The sequence below is a fragment of the Trematomus bernacchii genome, unplaced genomic scaffold, assembly GCF_902827165.1.
Source record: "Trematomus bernacchii unplaced genomic scaffold, fTreBer1.1, whole genome shotgun sequence".
In the NCBI taxonomy this organism is placed as follows: Eukaryota; Metazoa; Chordata; class Actinopteri; order Perciformes; family Nototheniidae; genus Trematomus; species Trematomus bernacchii.
This window is the reverse complement of record NW_022987593.1, coordinates 5,357,661-5,372,583: the sequence shown is the minus strand read 5'-3', so window position 1 is coordinate 5,372,583 and position 14,923 is coordinate 5,357,661. Positions and strand designations below refer to the sequence as shown.

The 14,923-nt window shown below is 40.7% G+C and overlaps 1 protein-coding gene across 1 annotated transcript in view; it reads left to right on the top strand.

Annotated features, from left to right (window-relative positions):
* LOC117481575 (unconventional myosin-XV-like) overlaps positions 1-14,923 on the top strand; it is a 44,012-nt gene that overhangs the window by 22,088 nt on the left and 7,001 nt on the right. Inside the window, exons 38-62 of the mRNA XM_034129304.1 lie at positions 349-540; positions 1,094-1,167; positions 1,254-1,327; positions 4,789-4,897; positions 6,181-6,249; positions 6,356-6,420; positions 6,498-6,863; positions 7,987-8,068; positions 8,309-8,407; positions 8,587-8,647; positions 8,980-9,073; positions 9,167-9,284; positions 9,928-10,043; positions 10,131-10,190; positions 10,374-10,449; positions 10,549-10,664; positions 10,746-10,864; positions 11,406-11,547; positions 11,673-11,784; positions 11,873-11,947; positions 13,195-13,400; positions 13,487-13,605; positions 14,013-14,082; positions 14,206-14,278; positions 14,457-14,530. Of these exons, the coding sequence (XP_033985195.1) occupies positions 349-540; positions 1,094-1,167; positions 1,254-1,327; positions 4,789-4,897; positions 6,181-6,249; positions 6,356-6,420; positions 6,498-6,863; positions 7,987-8,068; positions 8,309-8,407; positions 8,587-8,647; positions 8,980-9,073; positions 9,167-9,284; positions 9,928-10,043; positions 10,131-10,190; positions 10,374-10,449; positions 10,549-10,664; positions 10,746-10,864; positions 11,406-11,547; positions 11,673-11,784; positions 11,873-11,947; positions 13,195-13,400; positions 13,487-13,605; positions 14,013-14,082; positions 14,206-14,278; positions 14,457-14,530 (2,761 nt within the window). The remainder of the gene's footprint in view (positions 1-348; positions 541-1,093; positions 1,168-1,253; positions 1,328-4,788; positions 4,898-6,180; positions 6,250-6,355; positions 6,421-6,497; positions 6,864-7,986; positions 8,069-8,308; positions 8,408-8,586; positions 8,648-8,979; positions 9,074-9,166; positions 9,285-9,927; positions 10,044-10,130; positions 10,191-10,373; positions 10,450-10,548; positions 10,665-10,745; positions 10,865-11,405; positions 11,548-11,672; positions 11,785-11,872; positions 11,948-13,194; positions 13,401-13,486; positions 13,606-14,012; positions 14,083-14,205; positions 14,279-14,456; positions 14,531-14,923) is intronic.

The window sequence follows — 14,923 nt, the reverse complement described above, 5'->3', positions numbered from 1 at the left end:
GAAAGACTTGGATATTTTGAGTATTTTATTTTATTAGAACATAACCCTTCTCGCCCCACTCTGTATTTTATTTGTACCTATTGAACAAAACCCTGACACACCATTGTATCTTACACTTAATGTATGGATTGGTTTACAATGACAAGCTGGGAAAAGGAAAGAAGATGTTCAGGTGGAACTGTTGATCAGAGCAGATTTGCGTGCATTATTATATTGTTCTGTTTGTGTGTGTGTGTGTGTGTGTGTGTGTGTGTGTGTGTGTGTGTGTGTGTGTGTGTGTGTGTGTGTGTGTGTGCGTGTGCGTGTGCGTGTGCGTGTGCGTGTGCGTGTGTGCGTGTGCGTGTGCAGGGGTGTGACGGAGGGCCGTCGGGGCTGGTCGGTGGTGCTGAAGGAGCCGGCGCAGTGGGTGGAGCTGGAGGGCTCAGACTACGTTCTGGACTTGATGTCGGACCTGGAGCTTCCTGCTGACTTCCCCAAACACAGCAGCTACTTCATCATCTCCGCACAGGAACCGACCCGAGTGCGGACCAATGCCAGCATGTGAGACACACATTCACTAAATACAGAAGAATGTGCTATACTTGTGTGCAATTGTGGGTATTATAGTTAAGCATTTATGCTACTTTATAATCTTACTCCACTAGATCTTAGAGCGAGATAATGAACAAAAAGTTCATTATCTCCCTCTAAGATCTAGACTCTACTAAAATATAATCAAAAATACAATTATCTTTCTGGTCTGTGTGCCATAAAATGCTATTTATTTTTAATTTCTGATTACAGGCATTAAGACTAACTCTGTATAAAGCCAATGTTCTTGTTGATGGTCTTGTTTGTTTATGTAGTTCATAAAGAGCAGTATTACATTGTTTCATAATCTGGACAATATTCCTTGTAGTATCTTTAAATGTTACCTATGCAATGATGCAATTATATGTTATCATTCAACAGCGTATTGGGCCAAGTGCTTTAACTTTAAGACTTTCTAACATTTAGCTGATAATTGTACTTTACTTATGTAACAGGTGTGTGTATTTCATCCACCGCTGCTTCAGTACTGACAAATGAGTGTAATTGTTTTTTTGTTTTACAGAAGCCTGTTGGGTGGTGGCTTTGACAAGAAGGATGATTTCATACCTTCAGCCTTACCTGGCTATGATGGACAAGGTAAACATTTAGGCTAAAACATAAACAAAGACAGAAACGTATATACAGACAGCAGAGGCTGAAGTGCTCTCGTCTCCTCCTCACAGACTTTGAGCCTCAGAGAGGGATGGATCGTTATCTGGACAGCCTGTTTGACCCTGTGCTGTCTGAGGGGACTGGAGTAAGTTACATCTCTTACTCACACTGACACACTTGACCTCATGAGAGGGGATTCCTCTGTCAACCATTTACTGTTGGTTACTGCACAGGTCCTGTAATGCTCCATTTCTCTTAGTAGTTTTTGCACTACAGAGATAGTAAAGAAGACAGTTAGGTTTATTTATAATACATAAGAAATATAGTAATGGTAATTAATGTAACGAAGGTGCTAAGAATACAAAAGAAAATACTGTATTGTCTAGTTTTTATTTTAAACAGCAGGAATGTGTTTTGATTTGCATGTGCAAATTCTGTTATTAAGAAGGCTACATTAAAACCCATCAAATTGTGTGATCGGTCACTAGAATAGGCCAAGCTTACAGTAGGTTTCTCATTGTATGGCCTTTGCACTTATGGCTTCTAAACTTTGAACTTTCTATTAGATCAGCCCCTTTCCTTAACATCATTTAAAACTCAACCAAGAACCTACAGTACCATGATAGTTAAGCATTTGTGTTCACCAATATTTAGCTTTATTCAGTAGACTGTTGCATTCTAGTTGAATCAATGCTCTTACCTTATTATTGTTTATGTCACTCTTTTTTTTACCACAGTGCAGCACTTAAGTCGACTTTTGCTGTTTTTAAATGTGCTCTAAATATAAACTTAACATAAAACTGTCCTAGCAGATTGCCAGAGATGCAGTGTTAGATTACTGCTCTCTGCTCAGTTAAGGCAGCAGTGACAAATCGTTGCCTTTTCATTTGTAAGGCATTACCCACCACAACATTTAAACTACACCCCTGTCATGAAAATGACACTTGTAGTACGACCTGATTGTCTCTGATTGAGTTAAATCCGCTGGTACTAAGTCTGGTCAATGGTGCAGTGAATGCTGGCCATGTTGGATCTATCAGTCTTCGGCAGCGACGTGCTGAATGTTAGCCGTGATATCGGATGTGGCTGACAGGAATTAGCATGTATCAGATGTGTTCTACAGACCTCTCCCGCCCAGCAACCTATTACGTTACCCAGTTACCGTAACTGTCACAGCGACTAGATCGCCACGTGATTTCCCACCCAGGCAACGCAAGGATCTACTTACGAGGAACTGACACTCTGGCAAATGAAGGGCTTACTATTTAATGAGACATGGCCTACAGACACACACTGCTGTGGATGTATGGGTCAGCGGCTGATTTCTGATGGACCGGCTGCTCACTTACGAGGGGATTTCTCTGATCCAACATTCAAAAGTCTGTTTTCTATCTCCCTGTATGTCTCTATAGCACTACTGTTGACATCGACACTTACAAGTTGAAGAAATTCTCCAGCAAAAAACCTATCTGTTACTATTAAATACATCCCCTTTTGGCTTAAAAGGCAGATCTTAAATTGTTTTAGTTTGCTCCTTCAGTGGAGTCAGCTTGGATTTCAACCGGTTAAAATAAAGGAGACCAGAGACTCTGCAAAAAAATAAGAAAAAACATGTCACAGTATATTTAACTGTTCTACTGCCATGATTTGTTATCGCCTCCACATAGCCCGAAACTTCCTCTGAATATATATTTTTAGTGTTGGTGACATTTCTTTGGAGCACACTGAACACACAGATCAGTTGTGGAGGATTCGCGGGAATAGCTCCGGCCGGCCTCCGATAGGAGGCTGACACCCTCGCCCTGGCCAGGAAAGCTCAAAAGCATGACTGGCACATCCTGCATAACACTACAATGACAGCAGCGCCTCTAAGTAGGCTCAAGTCCCGCCTCCCCTACAACAAGGCAGCACAAGAGATGCTCAATTCCACCTCTGAGGACCTCTCCAGAGATGCATGGTTGGTGGCTGCTTGGAAGCAGGAGTGGGAGATAGCCGGGCCCTCCCGCATCCATCGCTACATCTGGGACCCAGGAGATGGCACCATAGGAGGAGACGACCTACCACGCCGGCAATGGACCACACTAAACCGTCTACGAATCTTGGTGTTATATTTGATCAGGATTTATCCTTTAACGCCCACGTAAAATCAATCTCAAGGACCGCCTTCTTTCATCTACGTAACATTGCAAAAATCAGGTATATCTTGCCTCAAAACGATGCAGAGAAACTAGTCCATGCATTTGTTACTTCAAGGCTGGATTATTGTAACTCTTTATTATCAGGGTGTACCAAAGATTCAGTTAATTCAGCTGATTCAAAATGCTGCAGCACGTCTACTAACCAGAGTTCGGAAAAGGGACCACATTACTCCTGTTCTGGCTGCCTTACACTGGCTCCCTATAGAACACAGGATAGAATTTAAAATTCTTCTTCTCGCCTACAAAGCCCTTAATGGGCAGGCGCCATCTTACCTTAAAGAACTCATTATACCCGACTGTCCAACTAGGGCATTGCGTTCCAAGAATGCAGGGTTGTTGGTTGTTCCTAGAGTCTCTAAAAGTACAATGGGAGCCAGAGCCTTTTCTTATCAAGCTCCACTTTTGTGGAATCAGCTTCCAGTTTGTGTTCGGGCGGCAGACAGCCTATCCGTTTTGAAGAGTACGCTTAAGACCTTCCTTTTTGATAAAGCTTAGTTGATAAAAGAATCTAATAAGAGTGCATTGACGTAGACACGTTGTGCCTCTTCACCTATACATTTGAGTTCTTACTCTTTTTCCTTACTGATGGTATGTCATTTGGTTGTGTGTGTAGACGGTGGAAGCAGGGAGAGGCATATACGTGCCTTGATCCCTGCCGAGTCGACGCACAACTGTTGATTGTGCCAAAAAAAATGTTTAGGAGCAATGCGCTCATGGTATAGATGTGGCGCATACATCTTAGTTCCTACTCTTTTCCCTCACCCTATCCTAAAGGAGTGCATGTACGTAGACACGTTGTGCCTCTCCACCTCTGTTCCTTACTTCTTACTTGCTACCCTTTTCCCTCAACCTATCCTAAGGGAGTGCATGTGCGTAGACACGTTGTGCCTCTCCACCTCTGTTCCTTACTTCTTACTTACTACCCCTTTCCCTCAACCTATCCTAAGGGAGTGCATGTACGTAGACACGTTAGTTTAGCTGCTATAGGCTTAGACTGTCGGGGGACACCTTACTTCTTCCTTCTGTCTGTCTGTACCTGTGTACTCTCATGTTCCGAATAACCCAGCTTCCTCCTCTGTTGCTCTCCCTGAGGTTTCTCCCATTTCCCCCTTTAAACTGTGGGTTTTTTCTCTGGAAGTTTTTCCTTGTACGATGTGAGGGTCTAAGGACAGAGGGTGTCGTATTGTCATACTGATATTCTGTACAAACTGTGAAGTCCACTGAGACAAATGTAACATTTGTGATATTGGGCTATATAAATAAACATTGATTGATTGATTGATTGATTGAATGAAAAGCCATCATTAGCCATCAGCCGATACTTACATATCAGCCAATATACTGTACCTTGTTTTTTCATGTTGTAATCTGATTCTTAAGTATAATGTCTTTCTGTCTGTCCTCACAGGAAGCAGAATCAGCCGCAGGACTGTCCAGCAGGATGAAGGGGGCTGGGGGGGTTGGAGGCGGGTGGCAGCAGCAAGGACAGTCAACCGGCCCCCCACCTCCACCTGGAGGTCAGTGAAAAACACAGGCTCTGTTTCAAATACCTCCCTCGTTCACTCATTCACTTGATGGATTACTGTTTGGCAGGAATCATTTTCAATTTAAACTAAACAACATTTTTTCTCACAACCTTTGTTACTGTATTAAGACAGAGCAACGATGAGATAGCACCAGCGTCTTGAATCACTAACTGGGATCTTGCAATATTGTTGTCAAAAAAAGACAGGGAAAAGTCAAAAAGACTTACTTTATATACATTAGCAAAAAAAGAGGAGACAACAAATAAGCAGTTCCATGTCCTTTGCTTCACACACCATACAGTATGAACACTATGTAAAGTCAGGAGGAATCAGTGCAACTTACTTAACAATGAACAATAAAAATAACATGGTTATGGTTTTCTTTGACTACAATATAACTAAAAATGTTCCGACTTTTTTTGTAACTTTATTTTTCAGTTTTTCACAAATACAGTATGTCCAACATTTATGACAAAAAGTTGCAAAACCCTAAAAACCCGAAGCCCAGAAACTGCTTAATGACGGACATGACCAGAACATGGAAAAACAGGGGAATAATAACACCTGGGACAGGTTGGAGCGACACTGGGCAAAATCTTAGCGAGTCTGTCGTTAGAGTAATGTAGCCCGTGTACTACCTTAAATTGGATTATTCCATGTCTAATACAGAAAGAAGAGGTGTGTATACGTGAAACAATGTTTTTGTTGTTTTGTAAGTTCTCCAATATCTCCTTCCCATGCTTCTTTAGTTTTATCCCATGTGGGAGGGCAGTTATTCAGAATCAATGTATATATTTTGGACACAGACCCTTTATTAAATGGATTAACATTAAGAACTGAGTGAGCTAGATCTTTAGAGGGTGGACATGGATATCAAATGTTCCGACTTTTAGCTAAATAAAACTAAACACTAAAAACTGCAAGATGAGGTCCATTAACTATGATTCAAATGCACAAGGAGATTTGAACACCTCCCTTTAGTGAATGTAGTAAATCATGTTGCTACTGACAGGTATATTGCCACACAACTTTAATTGATGCATCATATTTGTACTGTGGGAAAGTAGTGTTCATGCTGTGAACCACTTACTGTGTTCATTAATTTTTGAGAGCTTCAATTTTATACTTAATCCAGGCACTGAAATAAAAGAGCACGTACATAGCCATAGACATACAGTATAATAACACACTGAAGGAACCTCAAACTCTCAATTCATCATTACCAAGTGTAAAGAAAAACACACTCTTAAAATATGATGTGTGTTTGTCCACAGCTGTGAGAGTCCTTCCTGTGGGAGGCGTGATGTCACCTCCTCTCGCTGCCGTGGCACCTGTAACACCTGGTTCGTATCAAGCGTGAAGAAAAATAAGAGAAAAGAACCCCCTCATTACACATCATTTGTCATCCTTCCTTCCTGTTTACTGTGTTTCTCCTCCTCTCTCCTCCAGATGCCCAGCAGGCTGTTTTGTCCCGGCAGCAGCAGGCGATCGTGAACCAGCAGGCCATCATCATGGTAAACCCTCCGTCTGGATCTGCGTCTGTTTATCTCTCACAGTTCTTGTTTTGGAGTTAACGCGTCTTGTTTCTCAGGCCCAGCAGATGACCATGCAGGCCATGGCCATGACGAGCCCCCCTACTTCCCCAATCACAAGCCCCCCCATGAGCCCTATACTCACACACCCTCCCAGCCCGTATGCACCTGCCAGCCCCTACGGCTCCATACCCCCAAGTCCATATGCTAACATTCCACCCAGCCCCTACGCTAACTTCACCCCCACCCCTTACGGTGCAGCAGACATCCAGCACAGGCATCCCTACTCCCCCCCTTCTAGACATGAACAAACTCCCTCACACCCTCCTGCGGACCCCAGGACTCGACCCGAAGCTCGGCCTCAGCCCCAGACATACTCCTCCAAAACTGAGCCGACACAGCCCCAGGCTAACGCTTCTTCACGGGTCAGTAACTCTGAGACATGTGAGGTAACAGTCCAGACTGACGTATTACATAATGATTCAGTCCTTGTTAATTTATGAAAGATGTTATAGTTGCTGTTGTTGTAAAGTCTAACAACAACAAGCTACAGTCCCTCGGGAAAAATGTTGTCCTCAAAACAAGATGCAGTTTCCTTAAAAGGATAGAGTGAGAGGTTTGTTAGAAATAAAATAAAGAACTGTATGTAGGATGATGAAAGGGAAAGCAAGTGTATTTGAAAATGAAATGAAAATATGTCCTTTTAATTAATCATTCAAATCAACAACTCAAGTGTCTGAGAGACGCACTGAGGCTAAAGGAAAATAAAAACTAACAGAGACTAAACAAAAGAACAAATACAGAGCTGCTTACAGAGCAGAGAATGGATCAAAATCAGTCAATGGGATGAGAAAACTCCCAATAAAATCTCAAAATAAACTAGACTGAGGGCGGTGCAGATGTTCAGCGTCTTCTGAATGTGGTGCATCTTTTGAATATGTTGGTCAGTGTCTGCAGCATTAGAGGTCTGGTGATTATACTTTTCTTTTTGTAGGGCAATAATAGGGGTTTTTAATGATGTTTTAGTCACATGAGATTGTGTGGATCTGAATCAGATTCCAGTTTACAGTAAATGTTCACATACAGGACATTTGCTTTGGTGAATTGGTGCATAGACAAGAAGAACAACAGCACTTTTTTACAATACAAATATTTTAAAATAAATACTATTTAAAATGGAAATATTTGGACAGAATGTTCAAAGATATATTGAACGAAAGATTCACAGTATTAAGAATAAAAGTATATGCAAAATATAGAGATAATAATGCAATAAGATGCCGTGATGCACCATGCAGTTTCTAGATTCCAGTTTTGAGATAAATGAGCATAAGTGCGACATGACATTTTTCGACCCAACCTCACAGACAAATTCTAAAAACGAATTCTACTGTGCTGCATTCATAGTCCTGTATTTATACAGTCCCTTTTCTACCATTTACTTAGCCTCAACATTGTCCTGGCTGAGACACAATCTCAAGAGACAATATGTAATGTCTGCAAAGCCTTCATTTTAAACTCTCTCTCCTCTCCGTGTGGCTTTTTCAGGTTCAGTCAGGTAAGGACAGTGGCTCTCGGAGGAAGGCTCCAGGCATCCCCATAAACAAGGACAAACCAGTCAGGAAGTTTGGTAAGAGAGTGAGAGACAGAGAAAACATGAGTCAGCAGGAGAGAAAGTCCCCTCAGTCCCTTAAATCTAAATTGAAAGAACACCTTTCCCAGCAGAGCATCACACCTTATTGTGTGTGTGTGTGTGTGTGTGTGTGTGTGTGTGTGTGTGTGTGTGTGTGTGTGTGTGTGTGTGTGTGTGTGTGTGTGTGTGTGTGTGTGTGTGTGTGTGTGTGTGTGTGTGTGTGTGTGTGTGTTTTAGCCCCAGTGGTGACGACTCCTCTGCCCCCTGCTGGCGAGGTGGTGAAGTTCTCAGCAGGTCGCACCACAGAGCACATCCTCCCCAGCCAAGATGTGCAAGGTGACTGAATTTAAAAGCTTTTAAATATTTCTGACTGAATGACTGAAAGATGATCATAAAGTTGATACACGTATTTATTTCTTGATTTCTAGAAACAATGGATGGTATTTAGATGTGAGCGATGAAAAAATGTAAAGTGTTATCTGCATAATTCATACGTTTATATTATTCCTTTTAAGCAATCATCAAAAGATACAACTCCCCACCTCCATCGGATGACATGCTGCTGCAAGAAAAGAGGTGACGTCTTGTACACACACACACACACACACACACACACACACACACACACACACACACACACACACACACACACACACACACAGATGCATAATTGTATGTATCGCACAACAGTTGATGCTTTCTTCAGTCACAGAATTAAATAATACCATGGCTACAAAAAATGACCTATACAGATACTGAGTGGGATGCTAATGCTCACAGTGAACACACACAGCACCAGGGATATTGTATTCACACACATAACAAACACATATTAAACAGTACAAACGGTAGTGTATTTGAAAACTCTGCAAACTGTAATGTGTGCTGTTGACACTGTGTGTGTTTAGGAGAGGAGAGGGGAGGTTTAGGAAGAAGCAAACCCCTCGGGATGAAGCTTTACAGATCCTCAAACCTCAGATGGAAAACCCACCGGCTCCACAGGTACACACACACACACATTCATACACACACAGAATATGCAGCACGCTGGCAGTGAAATCAGTCATGCAGGGGAACATTTCTGTGTCTGTCCAGCCCAAACGTCCTGCTGCCCCCTCACCATCTGCGTCTGCAATTAAAGAAGCGGGATTTAAACCCACCAAGAGCACGAAGACAAGAACACCTCAACGTCCTCTCCCCCTTCCTCCTCCAGGTACTCACACTCACTCAAAGTACACATCCGCATATTCTAATGCAGACACGACTACATTACTTTACAGAGTTATACTGTAGGTACCTGTGTATATGCTTGAGTCATGTAGATTCAAGACAAAAAGAAAGGCTTTATTGTAATTGTACAGAACAGGTTCTAACATAATAAATAAAATAAATACCATGTCATTTTGCACTAAAATAAGAACACTGATTGTACTATAAATACATTCAAATATTACGCTGGAGTACATGTAATTAATGCACTAGTATGAATGTAATTATTGCACTAGAATGAATGTAATAACTGCCATAGCGTTGTCCTCGAATAGACAGTCCTCATATTGCATGTGAGGGGGAAAGGGTAAGCCACATCCCATAATATGCAGTTTAAGTGAGTTAGTCTCTTTAATTAAATCAACTTTATTTAATGAAAGTAACTTGTGGGTGCATGTTTCCATAGATGTTTATAGATATGCAAAGGAAATTAACAACATGTGCAGCATGAATGTAAACGTTCTAAATTATGCTTCAAATCATTCAGTGCAGATTTAATCATTAACATGCACACTTAGTAAATATATAAAAAAATAAGGACATCGAATTGGGTGAAACTAAAAAGTAAAGCGATTTATTTTGAGCAGTTTCTCGAGAGCTTCCGGTAGAGATTGAGACCATCCAGACACAACTTCATCAGAGAACCAATGAGGAGCACTACACCTACACCAACGTTCCCTGGAGGCTGTACCTCAGGAAGGAGGTGTGTATGCAACTACAAACATATCATGAACAGCTCTCAAAATGTCTGTATTCTTTACTATTGTGAATATTTGACTTGCTTTTACAGGTTTTTTATCCGAAAGACAGCTTCAACAATCCTCTGGTGCTGGATCTCATTTTCAAACAGGTAACAGTTGAAGAAAAGTGCATCTCTTTTAATGTTCATGTAATCGAATACTTTTATTTGTCATTCACCATTGTTTTCACCTCTCACCAATTGTGTTCAGGATTTTGACCTGACAACACAGAAATCATAGAAATATCAAAGTTAGCTATTTCTCACATCCTCTCTCTCTGTTGTTTGGTGCAGATCGTGAACGACACTCTGTCAGAGGCCTGTGTTCGCATCACGCGGGATGAAAGGCAGAAAATGAAGGGCCTTTTCGGTAATCCGTCTGTTCTTCCTGCAGACATTTCTTTAGACCTTATTCCTCTAACATATTTGTTTGTTGACATTCATGTGTGTCTGTTTGTGTGAATGGCAGCTAAACACGCGGTTGAACAGAATATGGATCCTGTGGAGGAGCACGTGAAGAAAACTATCGTCACGGCTGCCAGGGAAACCTGGGAGATTTACTTCTCCCGTCTGTTCCCTGCATCGGTAAGGATGGTCAACCCTGAGAGGAAAATGTTATTGATTGTGTTTGTGAGTTTGTATTGATCATACAGTGTGTGTGTGCAGGGCAGTGTGGGAACAGGTGTGCAGGTGTTGTCCGTGTCCCACAGCGGTATAAAGCTGTTGAAGACCGTAAAAAGCAGCGCTGCAGCTCCAGACTACTTCAGAGTCTTACGACCATACACGTATGTTCTGTTTTTTAGGTCTATTGACCTTTGTTTAATTTTGTTTGATGTTCCAGATATGCCTGTTTTAAACTCGGTGTCAGGTTTCACGGACAATAATACCCAATTACCTCTGATTATCTTGACTTTTTCTTATTTTCTAAATATTTAGATTTGGCTTTTTCAGGCTATATAATAACCTGACAGTACATTATTATATATCTTGGTAACATATTTCGTTTAGTATGGAAGGGGAAAATGGTCAAGATGTCTAGTATAATGTGAATGGATTTAGTTAAATATGAAGAAGTTGAAAAACGATGACTGAAAAATATATGTTAATATTTTAATACAAATAGTCATACACTGAAATAATAATTGTATTTATTTTATAAATAGTGGAACAAAGGCCAATTAACTTTTTTAAAGTTTTTTTAAAAATGTGCATCGCTTATAATTTCTACTGTAACTGTACCATTGTTATATATAAGAGTTGGAAGTGTATGCTGTATATCTTACAGATTTCATAATCATATTACATTCTGCACTGTATTTATTTCAGCTATGCAGACATCCTGTTTGTAACCATCCCCTCTGAGAACATGCTGGAGTTTAATCTGACCAACGAGAAACTGATCCTGTTCTCAGCCAAGGCTCCGCAAGTCAAACATCTCATAGACACCTTCATCAATGAGATCAAAAAGGTACAGCACACACTTTTCAGTATGCTCAATTTAAATAAATACTGGAATAACCAAAAGTAGTGAAAATGCAAATAACTATGCAATGACAATGTAAGAGTATGCATTTGTGTGTTTTTCCCATGTAGGACTCAGATTATGTGATCGCAGAGCGACACTTTGTGACAGACGATCGCTCGATGCTCAGTTTTCACAAAGGTGACATCATCAGGCTGCAGGTTATGGACGGGCTGGAGAAGGGTGAGACACTCTGCTACATGTAGTAGAAAAATGTTATCTTATAAATTAATCTATGATCCAAGCGTGTGTTTATGTGTGTATCCCCCAGGTTACAACTACGGCTGTGTGGTGAGGAAGAAGGTGGTGTTTTTGGAGGAGCTGAAAAGAGAAACTCAAGACTTTGGTGAGTGTTCATAAATACCTTTATTTTAGTCTAAAACAAAACCAGGTCTATAAGCTTCACCTCCTTGCATTTGGTAGCCAGATGCTAGTGTCATGGCCAAGGATAAATAATAAACAAAGAATCAATTCACACTGACAGCTTTGATAGATGAACTATCCTGGACTGTCCCCTGGAGGTGTGATGGTATCATACGCCAAGGAGAAATAGGTGCAGTGACAGCACACTATAAATGCAGTGTTGTTTCAGATTTATTTTTCAGAGGGAAGACGGTGATGCAATTTGAAAAATATTGATTTATTTCCTGAGGACACAAAAGCTGAAATAAGATCACTGATGAGGTGTAGTCATATTTTACATTGCTTCACAGATACCTGATAGGACAAACCCAGTGTGTGCTTTCACATAGATTTTTGTCATTTTCCCTGCATCTATTTTTCATTTGGACCCCAAACCACCCTTAAAAACCTTGTTAGGTTTCCAGTAAATCACTACATGTTAACATCATATGAAAGGAGAACGTACATCTGGTATTGTTAATACTGGTATATTGCAACACCCCTAATCTTTTCACTCCTATCATTATTTTATAATTGTCAAATGTGTCAGTTGTATTCTCCTTGTAACAGCTGTATGTCTATTTCTGTGTATATACAGTGAAAGCAACAGAAATCTGGAGTCCAATACCTTGCATGTGCACACTTACTTGGCAAATAAAGATGATCCTGATAAGCAAAGCTTTCAGAGATACAGCTTTGGAGTTTAGATTTTAGGGTTAACAAAATATATATACGATTAAGTGAAGGTGTTGGGTTCAGGCATGTAGGGTTAAGGTTAGGAAACAATGCAGGGTTTTAATGTAAGTCAATATGATGTCCTCACAAGTGACACAAGTTCCCAGGTGTATAGTATCTATAATTAGACCAAAAGCTGCATTTTGTGCCAGGTTATCAGCGTGGCCATGAGAGGAGAGTTAAGTCTGGTAAATAAGAGGGAAAAGCATGCAGATACAGATCTGACTTGTGTAAATGAAAGGCTGACCTGCTGTTAGAGGAAAAGCAGATAGGGATCAGGACCGCTGCAGAAAGGAGGCTTGTTCAGTGTCACAAAGCACTCAGGACTGTTTGCTTTTAATGAGTGGTTTTAATCCCTCGGCTCTCTTTCTGTTTGTGTGTGTTTGTGTGTGTGTGTGTGTGTGTGTGTGTGTGTGTGTGTGTGTGTGTGTGTGTGTGTGTGTGTGTGTGTGTCAGGTTGGAAGTTTGGTGCTGTGTTCGGCCGCTCTGGAGCGTTCCCAGCCGAGTGTGTCCATGCCGTCGCTCCTCCTGACTTCCTGTCGCTGCCGCTGGACCGCAAGTCCGAGCCTCGAGGAGGAGCAGGCCAGTTTAATGTATCATCAGCAGTCGCAGTTGCCGTGGCATCCACCATGGCTGCACATGAGATAGATCAAACGATTGAGGTACACACACACACACATGTTTTTTTCCTGTCTGCAACACTGATCTGAGTGTCAGATGTTTTTCACTGTCAATCTCTGATTTTCAGAAGGTTTCCCTTGACGGCTTTGCTGAAGGAGATCTGGATGAGAGGGCTCTTCAGGACAGTAAATATGACATGTTGGAGTTCGCCAAGAAGTACTTCAGACAGGGAAACAACATGAAGGGGTGAGACCCAGAAAGAAAATGTGCACACACACACTGAAATCCTCACAAACACACAGAATAACAGAGAGGGCCTCAACGCTCTCCAGTGGTGGAAAGTGGCCTTTTTCTCAAGTTCTGCGCTTAAGTATACTTTTGAGACATTTTTTTTCTTCACTACATACAATAAGCAGCTATATTTACAAACAATTGATATACACATCATTATTAGTTTCTAAGATAAGATACTAAACAGCATCAAAAGCTCAACCTTAAAAAACTGAAAGATTAAAGTGTTGTTGTTTGTTACCATTCTGCATAATAAGTCTTACTACTTAGTACTTTCACTCGTAATACAGTATTTTCTTAAGCATGGTTTTGCTACTATTGCTTTTTCTGTGAGCCTGTTTAATCTGCATTTGTGTTTTCAGAGATTCCATGAAGGGCAAAAGCAAGAACAGAGACTCCAGAGAGCCGACTGAAATGATCAAGTTCTCCAAGGTGCTTTCCTTCTTGCTAAAACTCAAAGCATGTTAGCCCATGTTTTCATAATTTGTGTTTTCTTTGGTGTATTGAATTGTGCGCAGTACATCACACATTTCCTGTATTATTTGATCTTTGCAGACTCCTCTGACTGAGTCTCTGATAGAGTTTACGGACATGGCCATGAACAGGGTGGCAGCTGATCTCTTCCTGTGTAAGCTCTCACCTTCTCTCCTCTAATTACATCCTCTTATTACATTACTCTTATTACACCTGATTCATCCTTTGTCAAAATGAGATGTTCCTGTATCGGATTAACTCAAGTGCTTGATTTCTCTGGAATCTGCTATTGGAGATTTAAATATTGTTGACCTGCGTGTGTCTCTGTGTAGCGGTGATGCGTTTCATGGGTGACGCTCCCTCAAGAGGATCAACAGAACAGGAAGTGATCACTACTTTCCTCAAGGTAAATACACACTTGTTTTTCTTAAGCTACTATTTACATTTTTTAATTACTTTATTTATTTATATTAATACTTACTTTCACTTTTCATTTGGGAATTCATTTAACATTTTTATTTTAACTTATACAGAAAGATTCAACTTATTTGTATTTGTACTTCTATGTATTTCATTTGTTATTTGATTCAACAAGTATGGACTCTTATGTGAAAAACAGCAGTGATTAATTGTGAAGCAACTGCTGCATAGCGCCATCTCCTGGAATGTGAAGTCAATTTCTGTGTTTCAAAGTCAAGAGGTTACAGCAACTCATGCTGTCTGCTTTTTTTCTGTAGTGACATATTACAACTGAGAATTACCTGAAACAAATACATTTATTATTTATTTTAAACCATGC